The sequence below is a fragment of the Rhincodon typus genome, chromosome 17 (assembly GCF_021869965.1).
Source record: "Rhincodon typus isolate 14 chromosome 17, sRhiTyp1.1, whole genome shotgun sequence".
Classification (NCBI taxonomy): Eukaryota; Metazoa; Chordata; class Chondrichthyes; order Orectolobiformes; family Rhincodontidae; genus Rhincodon; species Rhincodon typus.
The window spans coordinates 28,064,486-28,078,896 of NC_063348.1; the positions used below are offsets into that span (position 1 = coordinate 28,064,486).

A 14,411-nucleotide genomic window follows, 5' to 3' on the forward strand; every position below is an offset into this window, starting at 1 on the left:
CTACTTTAGGCTTCTCCAAACACTATAATTAACAGATCAACAGCCACCAGAATATTTCGCCACCTCTAGCGACCAACAAGTACATTTCTATACCAGGAATAAACAAATGTAAAATGGGTACCTGGTAATTGGAACACCTCTGTAGACCTGATCCTAAGATTCCAGTTGCCTGTAATTTTAATTGTCCACACTGGTCCCATGCTCACCACTCCATCCTTGACCTGTCCTTTTCACAAAGCTCAATCCAAACTCATCAGCAGCTCAGTAGAACCTCATCTTTTGATTCTTTACATATTTCTGGTCACGCCACTGAGTTCAAATTCAGACCATAACCTCACCTCTCAAATTTTACCCTGTGTTTTGTTGCAGCATTTGATTTTACTGTCCTTTTTGTTTGGGCAGTAATTTATTTGTGTTTATGCAATTCACACCTTTGCTGGACATGCCACATATTTCTTTACTTCCCCAATTAAACAGTCTTTAGCCTGCACAACCAGCAGTTTTGTCCTTTGGAGGGATTGAATTCCTCCCCCACCCCCTCCACATCCTGTAGTGGGTTAGCAGGTGGCAGGTGGTGGGGGGCTGGGGTTAATTAGGTGGAAAGTTGAGTGGTGAGGACCCTGCCCTGCTCATCCTCTTTTCCACCTGCCTCCAGCCAAGCTCAAATGCAGATGGTGACCATGCTAGTCAGATGCCAGTTGAAATCTTTAAGTAGATACCTTTTGGCTTGCTGCCACTGGCGTTCAGTGGACAGTGCCTATCCTGTTTAAAACCAGTTAGCAAATGAGCCTAATTAGTGGGGCTGTCTTTTTCACAGGTACTCAGGAAATGGAGAGCCTGTTGAAAGCCACACTCCTCCCTTGATATTTTACACATTTCTTACTGGCAAACACTTCCTTGCAACACCCATTCTGCCTATGCTCATGTTTGATATGAAGATCCAACTGTGATCTTCAAGGTAGGCCCACTTGTTGCATCAGCAGTGGTCACCACTCGGGTAGTGCAACACATTCCGATGAACTGTTTTGACAACGCTCGGGGAAGGATGATCATCCTACTGGGGCCTGATGCATGGGAAATGACCCTCTGCTGTCAGATATGTGCTTGATTGGCTATCTGGCAATCTCATCTAGCCTTCTGGAGAGAAGCTGCGGAGAGCTGCCACAGTTTTGCAGTTGATGGATATGGTCCCCATTACAAACTCTAAATCACAATCTTAATCTTTTCTGCCTTCCACCCCATCACAGGCCTTCTGTCTGTATTCTTTTCTCAAACCTTTTCACTTCCCCCCTCCCCCCAAAACCTCACTCTACACCCCTCATTTAATTTGTTTAAAATCTATTGTATTTCTAACTTTTCAGGTTCTGATTAATAATTAACTGTTTTACTGTATCCACCAATGTTGCCTTGCTTGTTGAATATTTCCAAAATTATCTGCTTTGATTTCAGCTGCAGTTTGTTTTCATATCCCTTTATGCTCTTTCTCTTGGGAACTGTTAAGATGGTTTGCTATCAGTAAATTTTGCTTTCAATTAATATTCCTGCAGGGAACTGTATAGAAAGGTTAAAGCATTACTGTGGTCATTATATGGATCTTGTTTCGATAAGTTTTATGTGCAACTTAATGTAATATTCATTTTGATTGTATGTACTCGTGTTATTTTCCTCGATATAAATTTATGGCATTGCATTGAAAGCCAACTTCCTTTTGGAGGTTGTCTTTTTTTTTGTTAAGAAATCAAACTGCATTTGCTATTGCTGTATGTGTGTGGTTAATCTTATTTCCTGTTGTTGATTTCATGTCTTTGCTGCTCTGGCTACCTCAGGCATTATCTGTTGCCCTGCTTGCAGGCAAACGTGTTTCACAAGTGATGTAGTGGAGAACGTCTTCATCAGAGACTATCCCCAAGTAATGCATAAGATGGAAAAGGTAAGCATAATATGAATGTTGAGTAATCTGAATTTAAATTATTGTGTACTTTGCATAAAAAATTTCATTATACTTCTGACAATGTGTCCATTCTTCATGATTATTCAGTTCACTAAATCAAATATCTTTGACTGTATTTACATGCTTCCATTTCTTGAAGAAAAAGATGCAATCATAATTCCAGTTCTTATATGTACTTCATAAAATAAATTTCCCATTTACTTTGCAACTTCAAATATAACAAAGTAACTGCTTTTTGAAAAATACCATTTGTCCTCCTATTTGAAATGACAATTTAATTCAAAAGAGACTGAAGTAAAAAATTCCTTGTGATACTCAGACTTCCATCGTCAAGACAGGGTTGTTTTGTATGCCATTTGAGACTCCATTAACACTGAGCTTGAAACCATCTAGGACAAAGGAGCCTGCCCAACTGGCATCCCACCCACCACCAGAAATATGCATTTCTTCCATCACTGATGCACATTGGCAACATTGTAATACATCTTGTATATGGTACACAGAAAGTCACTAAGGTTCCTTTTTTTTTTCCCCTTTCCAAACCCGTGATCCCTACCACCTAGTCGAACAAGGGCAACAGGAGCATGAGAACATCAACTCCAAATTGCCCGCTATCCTTGCGTTAAAAACTGCATTATTGTTCCTTCACAGTTACTATGTCAAAATCTGGGAGCTCCCTAGCTAACAGTACTGTGAATGTGCCTAGAGAACATGGACTGTAGCAGCTCAAGAAGCAGCTTCCTGAACCCATCTTGTCAAAGACAATTATGGATGTACAATAAATACAGAATTTGCAAACAAGGGGTATATGCCATAAATAAATAAAATAATGAATTTCCAGGTGTAAGAGTGTTCTGGTATTTAAATGTGCATGTATTTTCGAGTTCAAAATATGTGACATCTTAATTTAAATAGTGCGAAAGGTTGAAATTGAGATTATTGTAACTGCTGAATTAGGATTAACAATTTCTTCCTGTAAATTAAATTTATATTCTGATTGAAGTGAAAAGGAACAGCTGATTGTTGCAATGATAAGTACTGTCATAAAAGTAATTGCAGAACTGGTCTAACCCTTTACCTCAAAAAGTGAGTAATAATCTGGTTTGGTAACATTATTATTCAGAACTGATAACATAATATTAGTTCATGTGTATACTCAGCATGATGGTTGTACTGGGAGTGTTGTCATAATTATGCTAAGGTTACAGGATAATCCAATAGTATTTTGCTCAGTGTGTAATGAACAGACACCCAATCTTTAACTTTCTTGTTGTGTTGATTGTGACCAAGAAAGTAGACTTCTGAGAAGGAGAACCTCTGTTATCAAGAAATTGTTAGTTGTATTTTAAATTGTCTGTACTACAAATATGGGTTTAATTTCATTTATTTACCTGGAATTAAGGCAACAGCTTTGAATTTCTGTGGAGTGCCAGTTTCTGTGTTAGTGACGATGTCAGCGTTGCCTTTTTCACTGAGTGTCATTCCTGTATTCTGCACTTGTTCATCATTGCACACATTGTGATGGTTCAGGGTTGTAGCACAGACCAAAATTAGATTTCCACTGTGAGAACCTAGGATATAAAAGTAATAAAGTTTGAAGCAGAGATAACACCGTATGGAGCTGGAACAGCATAGCAGGCCAGGCAGCATCAGAGGAGCCCTTGCGCCTGTTCCACCAAAGATGACTAGTCTATCCCAGTGTTGTGTGATGTACTTAGTACCCAAAAATCTATAGATCTTAGTCTTGAATATACATATCAACTAAGCATGCACAGCTCTGTTAGGTAGATAATGCTGAAGATTTATCACCCTCAAAGTGAAGAAATTTCTCCTAAACTCAGTCTTAACACATCTACCCTAAGTGTTTATGTTATCATCTCCTCAGCAATTACCCTGTGAAGCCCTAACAAAAGTTTATGTTTCAACAAAATCTCAGCCCTCTAATCTCCAAAATCAATCTACTTCATTCTTCTTGCACCTCTTTCAAAGCATGCATTAAAATTGCCTTAGTCCCAGAGAACCAGTCGAGAGCAAGAGATGGCTGGTGGTGGTTTAACCTGAGGGTGACTGGCCCTCGGGCGAGGGGTGAGATCGGACAGGTAGGACTTCCACGACTACCTCAACTGGCACGGGATTTAAACTCATGGTGTTGGCATCACAAACCAGGCAGCCAGCCAACTGACCTAAGGCATACATATCTTGCTTAGGAAAGGAGACTAAAAACTGTGGACAGTATTCCAGGTACGATTGCACTATATAAGCCCTATAAAATTGCAGCAGGAGCTCCTTATTGTTACATACAACCATTTTTCAATAAAAACAAGTAGAGTTGTCTTCTGAATTCCTTCTTGTACGTACTTGTCAACTTTGTGCTATGTGTTAACTGTATGATTCATGTACAAAGACCCTCAAAACTCTCCACATTGTGTTCTCCACATTATACTTCATCTGATACCTTCTTGCCCACTTAACTGGTCTGATCATTTTAGCCTTTGGATCGTAGAATTATAGCTAATGAATGCTACATTTTTAGGCAACTTGATGCAGTATAATTGCACTATACACCAACTTCAAGGAAATGTTCACTTTTGACCCCTATCCAGGTAACATTAAAATAACTACGTTTCTGTAGATAATGAGTGAACTGTCGTCTTGAATCAGTTTATTGATAGCCTGGAGAACTTTACTTCCTACTTTCTAATTTATACTGCCTTACTGTCCACTAGCTATTACAATTTGTGACGTGCAACTAGTTCTATATATTAAATAAAGTCAGCTATGATTTTTATACACTATACAGTCATCACTATATTTCAGTGCTTTTCCTAGTAAAAAGTAATTTGAAATTTAATTTGCAATATGTTTCTTCTAATCTTTTATAGCTTCATCAAGAAACCTTGTACCTAAGTGATTGCATCTAATAAGATCATAGGTTGGTTTGGAGGTAGGAAGCCAAAGCAGCAACAAAGTCAGCAACTGTACTTGAGATAATGACATTTGATCCTAGCCTGGGGTCAAGACACTACATTTTCTTTGTAAACCTGTTGGTGTGTGGTTCAGCTGGGACAGGTTTAAACAAGATTAAATGTTTGCATCAATAGAGTTAGCTAGTGTTGCAGTATGCAGGGGAAATGTGCAAAAAATAGCATTTCTTAAAGGATGGTAAATTGTTTCAGATATGCCATTGGTGCAAATTTTAACGCTGCAGTTTTCCTTTTCTGTTTTGAGTGTGGCTATAGACAGAATGATAGATGTGATAAGAAAAATTGATGATGTGAAGATTACAGTATAAGGAGAGAGAAGTCATATGCACAATAATTGTTGTATATCTGGACCTTGAGAAGGCATTCAACCAAATGTCACGTAAGACACTTGTTAAAAATATGCAAGCCTACTGAATTAAGAGTGAAGTGGCTGTATGGATAAAGAGTTGGTTCAGTGACAGGAAACATTAGTGATGGATGGATGTTATTCAGATTAAGAGGTAGTTTGTAATGGTTTTCATCAAGTGTCAGTTTTGCATCCTTTACTCTCCAATTTTTGTGAATTACCTACCACTTGCATGGAGCAGTATCATGAATTTTGCAGATAATACAAATCTTAACTTAAGGATTAGGACAGATGTAGTCTCCAGGATGACACTGACAGCACAGCAGATGAAGTTCAATACAAAGAAGTGTAAGTGATGGATTTAGATAGCACCATTTCTACCAGAGGAATTGACTTTCATAAAAGCATGCAGAAGGTCACCAGAGTTAATGTAATTGTTAGTTGATAGTTTACAGGGGAATAATTTCTTGAATAATTAATGCAATGCTCATCTACACAGTGAAGTAGGTAATGTAGATGAATGACATTGAAATGCTAAGAAGACTAGTTATTTGGACATCCTAAATGTTAGGTTAAAAGTTTATTTCCACCCCATGGGGAGGACAACAGGTTGGGAGTGGGTCATAGGCATCAAAAGTGGATGCCATTGCAAACTTCACCATTTTGGCCACTTTCTTTCCCTCTCATCTACCTGCTGCAAGTTTATCAATGGCTGGGGACAAGTTAATTGACTAGCCTCTGTGTGGGCAGCCACTTTGTGGAAAGGAGGAAGAGCTGCTGGCTATTATAGTTTCAAAGGCAGGACTTCCTCCTTGATAGGGGCAAATATTTTACCTCCAGTGGATTAGCAATAAGGTACCTATTAAATGACTGAGTAGTAAGGTGGCCACATGGGGGTGGACTTGCCAATGATTTTTGCATGGGATGGAGAGGAAATAGGGGGACTCTCTTCTGGCAAAATTCTGTCACTAGACTGCTAGTGAATTAAGTAACGAACATAAAGCATCAAAGATGATTGACGAGGTCAGGGCAGTGAATGCTTGCCTTCATTGCCCAAGGCATAGAGTATAAAAATTGGTGAGTCACGTTTCAGCTTTATAAAACTATAGTGAGGCCACATCGAATATTATGTATAGTTACCACACTACGAGGTGGGGTGGGGGGGTGCGAGAAATGAGGTGTGGAGGCTTTGGAGAAGGTACAGAAATGGTTTGGAGGGTATTAGCAACAAATTATGTTTGTTTCCACTTGAATGTCAAAGAGTGAGGGGCAATGTGATAGAAGTTCACAAAATTATGAGAGGCATGGATGGCATGGATAGACAGAGTCTTTTCTCCATGGCAGAAATGTCAATTATTAGGGGACATAGGTTTAAGGTAAAAGGTGGTAAGTTTAAAGCATAGATGAGATGCAAGTTTTTTACACACAGGGTGGTAGGTGTCTGGAATCCACTGCCAGAGGAGGTGGTGGTGGCAGATAAAATAGCAATGTTTGAGAGGCATCTTGAACGATATAAGAATAGGGCAAAGAATTAGAGATATGGACTGCATAGAGGCAAACCATTTTTAGTTTGGAAAGGCATCAAGTTCTGCACAGTCTTGGTGGGCTGAAAGGCCAGTTCCTGTGCTGTACTATTCCTCTGTTCCTTTTTCTCCTAAACAAGCTAAGACTCTTGGGTGCTTGGACATATTGTATTGGATTAGAATGTGTGGATTTGCATAGATAGCATATAATTGCGGCGGAACAAGATAATTAGCTGTAAACTCTGTGTCAGCTTGAACTGAGTGCTGTGGACATCAAAACCAGCATCAGCATAGCCAAGCTTGAATCTGCACTTGTCTACTTTCCATAAATGTGCACTTCAGCTTGTTGTTAGATTGCAGGAGTTACTGTAATTTTTATTTTTACCCTGTCTGACTTTAAATGTTTCAGTGTTTTGTGCTTTGCAAAGGACGTTAGTTGAGGTCATTTAATACTAATTAGACCATAGATAGAAACTCCAACCCTGCTAGCTTCCTATAAGTTTCATAAGAATTATATCCAATCCAGAGATACTTTTTAACAAAAGAAATAAAATCATTTAAGGTTAGTTTTCTAGGATATGATGTACCAGTACTGCCTAAGTGTAGGACATTGCATATGTGTAGATACTGTAATAACAATGGTCTCTGCTTCAGTGCTGACCTTGAAATTTATACTGAGCTATTATTATAGTTTCGCATTGTTATAGCAAATTTCAGCTCTCAAAGGTAAACTAAAGTGTTTTGCCACATATATTTAGGACAATCTGCAACCTGATTGCAACATTTCTGAAGAAGGGTCCTGACCCAAAACGTCAACTTTCCTGCTCCTCTGATGCTGCCTGGCCTGCTGCGCTCCTCCAGCTCCACGCTGTGTTATCTCTGACTCCAGCATCAGCAGTTCTTACTGTCTGTGCAACTTGATTTCCTGTTTTTGTGATGATTGGGGTTGTCACAATCTGCCCACATAAAAAGGGACAATTTCAAATTGACTTTTGAATTTTGAGGCCTGAATCAGCAAGAATGTTGAAGTTGAGGTACAATTAAAGTACTAAGAATTCTTTGTTTTTCACTATTGCCATTAAATGGATTGCACATTTTGTAAATCATGGCTGTAGTGAACTCAACTGGTAAAAGTGTGCATAAGCTGTGGTTGTGTGAATCTGCTATTTGTAGGAGAGCAGATATGATAAATCGTTGGGCTCTAGTTTGTATCTCAAAATGTCTTTTTAGCATTGTAAGACTTTTAAGCAGGATGTCTCACTATTTCCTAAGGTAGTTGCACACGTTCTCGGTATTAATGGCATAAAACAAATTTTGGACACAACTTCTAGTTTGCGTAACTGTTAACCCCTTAAGTGATTGCATGTCCTCATATTGCTTGGTGAGATCTTGCATTCTAGACCTTGTTACCATGAGGACTGTGGCTTTATACTCCTTTCTGACGATGGTCCTTTGATATTTAAGGCAATGCCAAAAATTTGGTGTGTGATTGGATTATCAATCCTAGTTTGGCAATGCAAGACCCACCAACATGTGGTCTTACTTTGCTCTCAGAAGCCAGGATCTCCATATGCTTGCCAATAATAGATGTGATTTCTGTATTTTGGTAATACAGGAAGAAAGTCATTCACCACGTATGAGGTGTATGTGTGTGTGGTGATGTCTGGAGCTCCATGTTCCTACCTCCCTGTTTTGAACTCAAAATATTGGCCCACCTCACAACTGGTTACATTTAAATAGAAACAAAAACAAATTGCTGGAAAAGTTCAGCGGGTCTGGCAGCATCTGTGGAGAGAAATCCGGATTAATGTTTCAGGTCCAGTGACCCTTCCTCAGAACTGATGGTAGCTAGGAATAAATTTTGGTTTTTAACCAACCATTTGGTTTTGGTTTTGTTTCTGATTTCCAATGTCTGCAGTTCTTTTGGTTCACAATTAAATAGAAGTAAGAATACAAGACATATTAAAAAAATACACAAAATATCAAAATGCCTTGTCAAAATGTCATTCAGTTCAACCTTTAAAATTTCACCCTTTCCTCCTGACTGTTCCCTGTAATAGAAACATCTCTAAAAAGCATAATTTCATATTGACTTCCTCAGAAATTCGAAAGAATTTTGCACAGAGCATAGTCAAATTTATTGCAGCTGCATAGTTATTGCATATATAGCTAAAGTTCTGCTATCAATATACTTAATTCTACCAATGCCCATCCGTTTGTGGACAGTAGTGCTTTGTCAAAATTGTTCCCCAATGCAGGAGAAACGCAACTGTTTGTTTGCATTAGCCTTGAAACAGAGAGAACTTTCTGCTTGATTTTCTGAGAGTTGATGGAATAGAAGCTTCAAAGATCATCACCCAATTACTGAAATTGTATGTTGTACTCAAAAATGTTCTTCCTTTCCTGAAAGTATAGTCACAGAGATCAAAGTCTGCAGTTGTACAGCTGTAGGAGCAAGTGCACTCCTTTACCTCCATGCAGCTTCTCCTATCTTCCTCTGCACTTTGTGCTCCTGCTCCCCAGTATTCATTGACTTGGATGTCAGTGCTTGCTCCATAATTTTTATGTATATCCCTTTAAACTTTGTAACTGGGCACTGCATGCCAAATTTTTGAATTGTGACGGATGTCAATGAAGCTGCCTGTCGCAGTTGATGACCCCCTTGTCACTAATTCTATAACAAGAGGGATTAGTCTTCACCTTTTCTGTATCTATATTGCTGAATCTAGATTAGAATCTAAGATTCTGATTCGTTTCATTGCTTAGGATGCTTTTATGATGTTAAAACCATCTGTAAAACAACATATTTGTTTTCTCTGCTCCAAGGGTATGGGTCTAGTATTCCAAACCTTTTATTTTCCTATCTTGGCACCATCCAAATGAATTAACACTACATGCCACCCCCTGCCCAGCACCCCCTTAGAAACACAAGATATGTAAGCACCTCCTCTTTTATCTTCTCCCTTCCACTGCGCAGGACCCCAACATTCCTTCCAGTTGAATCAGCAATTTATTTATACTTCTTTCCATATTGTAAGCAGCAAATACAGTACATTAATGGTCTCCTCTATGTTGGATAATTATTTTGCTGAATGCTTAGATTTGATCTGAGAGCTTCTGGTTTTTTGCCATTTTATTTCTCTGTTTCACTCCTGCCTTGTCCTGACCTTCTATACTGATCCATTGACATTCAGTAACAGCTCAAGGAACAGCAACTCATCCTTGATTAAGCACTTCCCAACTTCCAAACTCATTAGCAATCCCAATGATTTCAGTTCATGGTGATTGTTCCAATTTGTTCTTTTCAGACAGACCATTCTGATGTTGCTTTTGCTATTCATCTCTTCACCCTGCCTTCTACTATTTTGTTCTTACTCCCCTTCTACATCTCTTTCCCTACCTCTGTGCTTGATTAAAATCTATTGTATTACTGAACATTTCCAATTCTGGCAATCGGCATTTATCAGCCTAAACTGTCTCTCTTTTCACTCATGTTTCATGACCTGCTGAACATTTCCAGCATTTTTAATTTATTATTCAGATTTCTGGCATCTATTGCACCAAGTTGTCTGATCTCGCAAGCAGCCCAATTAGATAATTGAATTCCATTTCCTTTCTCATCCTATATTGAAGGAGGTTTTCTCAATATTCGTATCTTGGCCTCTGTTTTCCCTGATTGAGAGTGCTTGATAAATACTCTGGATGAGTATTTATCACCCAGACAAATTCTAGGAACAGTGTTGGAACAAATGTTTTCTTCATCAGTATTGATGTTCTTGTTCTTACCCATATGAGGAAAAGTTGCCAAAAACATATGAGAAATCTTTGGCATTAGAATGAACAGTTATGTTGCATAGACTATTTTTTTTAGAATTTCTGTTTTAGTTTCCAGTAATATGAACTATTACAAATTTTGTCAGAAGAAAACCACAGCACCATTGCATGAATGGATGTATTCCAATCTGCTTGTGAAGTTAAATCTTGCAAGCTTGTCTATATGACTATAGCTTTCAGTCTTTGATCACAAAAGCAAAAGAATGTCCAGATGAACACATATATCTGTATGCACCGCTATACAACATAATAATAGCTGTGCCTTTGTTTCTTTTGTGGTTTGAATTGTTTGTTCTTCTGAAAGTGCTGTAATTCGTGTTGGTCAGCTACATGGAGTGCAGAAGTTGTGTGCTTTTATGCACTGTATAAAAGTGTAAAATAACTTTTGAAAAGGGGAGGCTGCAGTTTTTTGTATGAAGGGACATTGATAGCAAGTTCGGGAGTCATTACTACACATATGAGCACAACTATGTTTTCAAAATATTTAAAAGGAAGCAATCTCAATGTGCATGAATGTAACCATTCTATTATCTCTCAATTGCCAAACATTGATGATAATGCTTAAAATATTTAATCTCTGCAAGCCAAAGTGCTTCTGATAGATGTAGGGAATAATAATGTGAAACCTAACCTAGTTGTAGAGCATTTATGCATGATTTTTTAATGTAGTTTTCTGAATTTAGTGTTTCTTTTTGTCTCACCAGCACTGCTCAAACTGCAAAGAAAAGAAACCAGCTCTCCATTTCTGTTCAGACTGCAATAAGTGGCTTTGCAGTACATGCTCAGAAGAACATGTGCTTGGGAAGGAGACAAAGCATCATAAATTGTCATTTCCTGAGGTTACTACAGGTAAGATGTTGCCTGATTAGATCAATGTCTAAGTGGTTCTCAAAAGTGATGGACATTGCACTGAGGTTCTCCTCCCACTATTTTTTGACTGGCTTCTTCAATCATCAGTTATCCATGGGTTAAACCTCTATGGGTTAAATCTCATACTTCTCTTAGTAAAGTGAAAATACTTTGCCCCTTTGTCAAAAAGAGAAGAGAGGCATATACAATATGGACTTAAAGATTGACATCTTGATATCATGTCTTTATTGGGGAGAGATGTCAAAAAGGAGTCTTGAGTCTTATGTCTAGCAGCACAAGTCAATCTTTATTCAGAGCTCTTTACCAATACAGTGTGGGAGAGGTCCTTGGAAACAGTTTTCACCAGACACTCTGCCGCTATGATTCAAGTATGTGTTTTTGTACATCCTGCATTACAATGATTACATGCAACAATGATGTCATTGTTAGCTACATGCCACTAAACTACACATCCAATCCTATAAACATACAATCAACGATGCTCAACTCTATGGATAGCCTTGGATCCTCCCATGATCTCATGATGTTTACCAGACACCTTTATCACCAGTCCTTGGAATTTTACAATGCATTTTATTCAATCACATTCCAATACTGATAATTATGCTCCTTTCCAGACACTTACCAGCTGAATCACATAATCGCCAATAAATTGGATACTTGATTATCACTAATGACTTTTTCAAATTCTGTTAAGCAATTTATATTCCTTAATAACCTTGTTACAGGAGACACAAAAAGATGCTAATTTCTACCAGTTGTTACAAAATTTGTAATATCAGTTCCAATATAAAAGTAGATTCTCTCTTGCTCTCGACCTTCGGAGATCACACAAACACAGTCTCTCTATCTGCAGTTACAACTTCTGCTATTTACATGCTGTAAGTTGCTTGAAATCAAAGTTTGATTCTCTGATGAACCTTACTGTCTCTATTTCTAAATACTTTTTATCCTAATTATCTTTACTAAATAAGACAACATCTATTCGAATTCCATTAATGAGGCTGAAATTCAATCACCTTCATGGCTTTACCAAGTCATTAAAATAACCTTGTTTAGATTCAACAGGATATAACTCATCCTCACCCTTATTCTACAATTTGTCTCAATCATTCTTCCCTTGATCTTTGGATGTAAGGATCTGCTCAAATTGTCTCCATCATTATCTAAGCATTTCGCTGAGCTGTGAAGCAGTAATTATTTATTTTCTTGAAGTCACACTGACCATGTTTTATGACATCTTTATACCACACCGGCCCCCCACCATGCTATCTGTTTTTTGTTGTTCTCTCGGAGGTTATATCTGTTTACACCATTTGTCGCTTTATCTTCCCTGGGAATGAAGTGGGCCTGTCTTCACTGTCTAAGGATGACTGCTCATTGGAATTTAGCTAAGTTCTTTTCTTTTGTGTTAGTTTGTAGGTTGCATTTTTAATTGCACAATATTCTTTTATAGTTACGTTTAATATGAAATGACAATTCCCTAAAGAGTCTTGATTATTGTGGGATCATACTTTTCTTTTTGACTCTTGCTAAATTACAACCTTCAGGCTGGTTGTTACTACATGTCTCTTATCCTCTCAAGGATTTTCTTTATCAAACAGTCTCTGTACAAACACTTGCAACTGTGTGTTTGTAACAGGATTATTTGTGTATTAATTCTAAGACTCTTTGTGCTATCTTAATCTTGTTACCTTGAATTTATCCTGTCTACAAAGCTACAATTGCCCTAACTTATGATCTCAGTTTAATACTAAACTTAGCAAGCTATTGCTACAGCCAAGATTCTTCTCCACCATTTCTATGTCAACTAAAAATTCATGGACAGCCATTTTGTGTCACCCTCCGCCATGGGCTGCCCCAACAAACCTCCCGCTATGCCCTTGGCCTATGAGCCAAGCTCGCCTATGTCTTAGGGCATCGACATTGGTAATAATACCTATTCTTCCAACCTTTGCCATCTACTTTTCCATTTCTTGAATGGTTGTTTAGCAATGCACGTTAGTACGATCAATATAAATCATACAACAAGTTGTACCTCTACCACCATATGAGATATGATGGGAATCTAGGGATGAATTTGGCTATTCAGGCCCCAGTTCCACACTTGGTCTCACCAACTGGACTCTCTCAGGCTCTTGTCTGCTTGACCTTGATTTCCTTGGTGTGTTTGGACTACTTGTGGATGATGTCTTTAGCCTCCTTAATGAAGTGAGCCCAATCTGCTGTCAGGTGGGGAATAGCGGCAGTTAAGTGGCGACATACTGTAACATCTCTTAGTGTGTGATTGTGCAATGGACCCTGAGATCTTCCTTAAGTATTGAGTCTTTCTCTGGCATGGGTAAGGTTTGTTCATTAACACTAATGTGCCAAGTTATATTGCCAATGGCAATATTGTGTCCCAACAGAGGACACCTTTTGAGCCTTTGCGATAATAACTGGCCACTGTGGCTAAATAATTAGTTGGTCCAATTAGGGCATACTGCAGAAAAGACTGGTTATTCCCTGGTAAAATAGACAGTGTACAATTCTCAGAAGAGTTGAAGCTACAATAGGTAAGCTTTTGTCTAGTCTGTTCCTCTGAGCATGCTCACTAATCCTCTCCATGGTGACACCGTGACAAGTAGATTCCCTTCTTGGTAATATTCATGATAATCACATGGTTTGGGTTTTTTTTTTAGCAATATCCAGATCCCCTCGTAGTATTTGCGTATATTGTGAACCTTCCTCAAGTGATGGGTGCGATTGTCTCCATGCCTAGTTATGTGAAGCACCACTCCTATGTATCATTCCCCTTTACCTCCATCATGAGTGCCCAGTACGCTACTAGCAAGGGTTAAACTCCTGAGGTGGCTTAGGGGTGTGTTCTCTTCCAGCAATTTCCTCAATTGCTTGTCCGATAC

At 38.5% G+C, this 14,411-nt stretch overlaps 1 protein-coding gene across 1 annotated transcript in view; it reads left to right on the plus strand.

Annotated features, from left to right (window-relative positions):
* The window catches only part of trim66 (tripartite motif containing 66), a 169,693-nt gene that overhangs the window by 110,757 nt on the left and 44,525 nt on the right, over window positions 1-14,411 (plus strand). Inside the window, exons 2-3 of the mRNA XM_048606799.1 lie at window positions 1,827-1,930; window positions 11,343-11,487. Coding sequence (XP_048462756.1) covers window positions 1,827-1,930; window positions 11,343-11,487 — 249 coding nt within the window. The remainder of the gene's footprint in view (window positions 1-1,826; window positions 1,931-11,342; window positions 11,488-14,411) is intronic.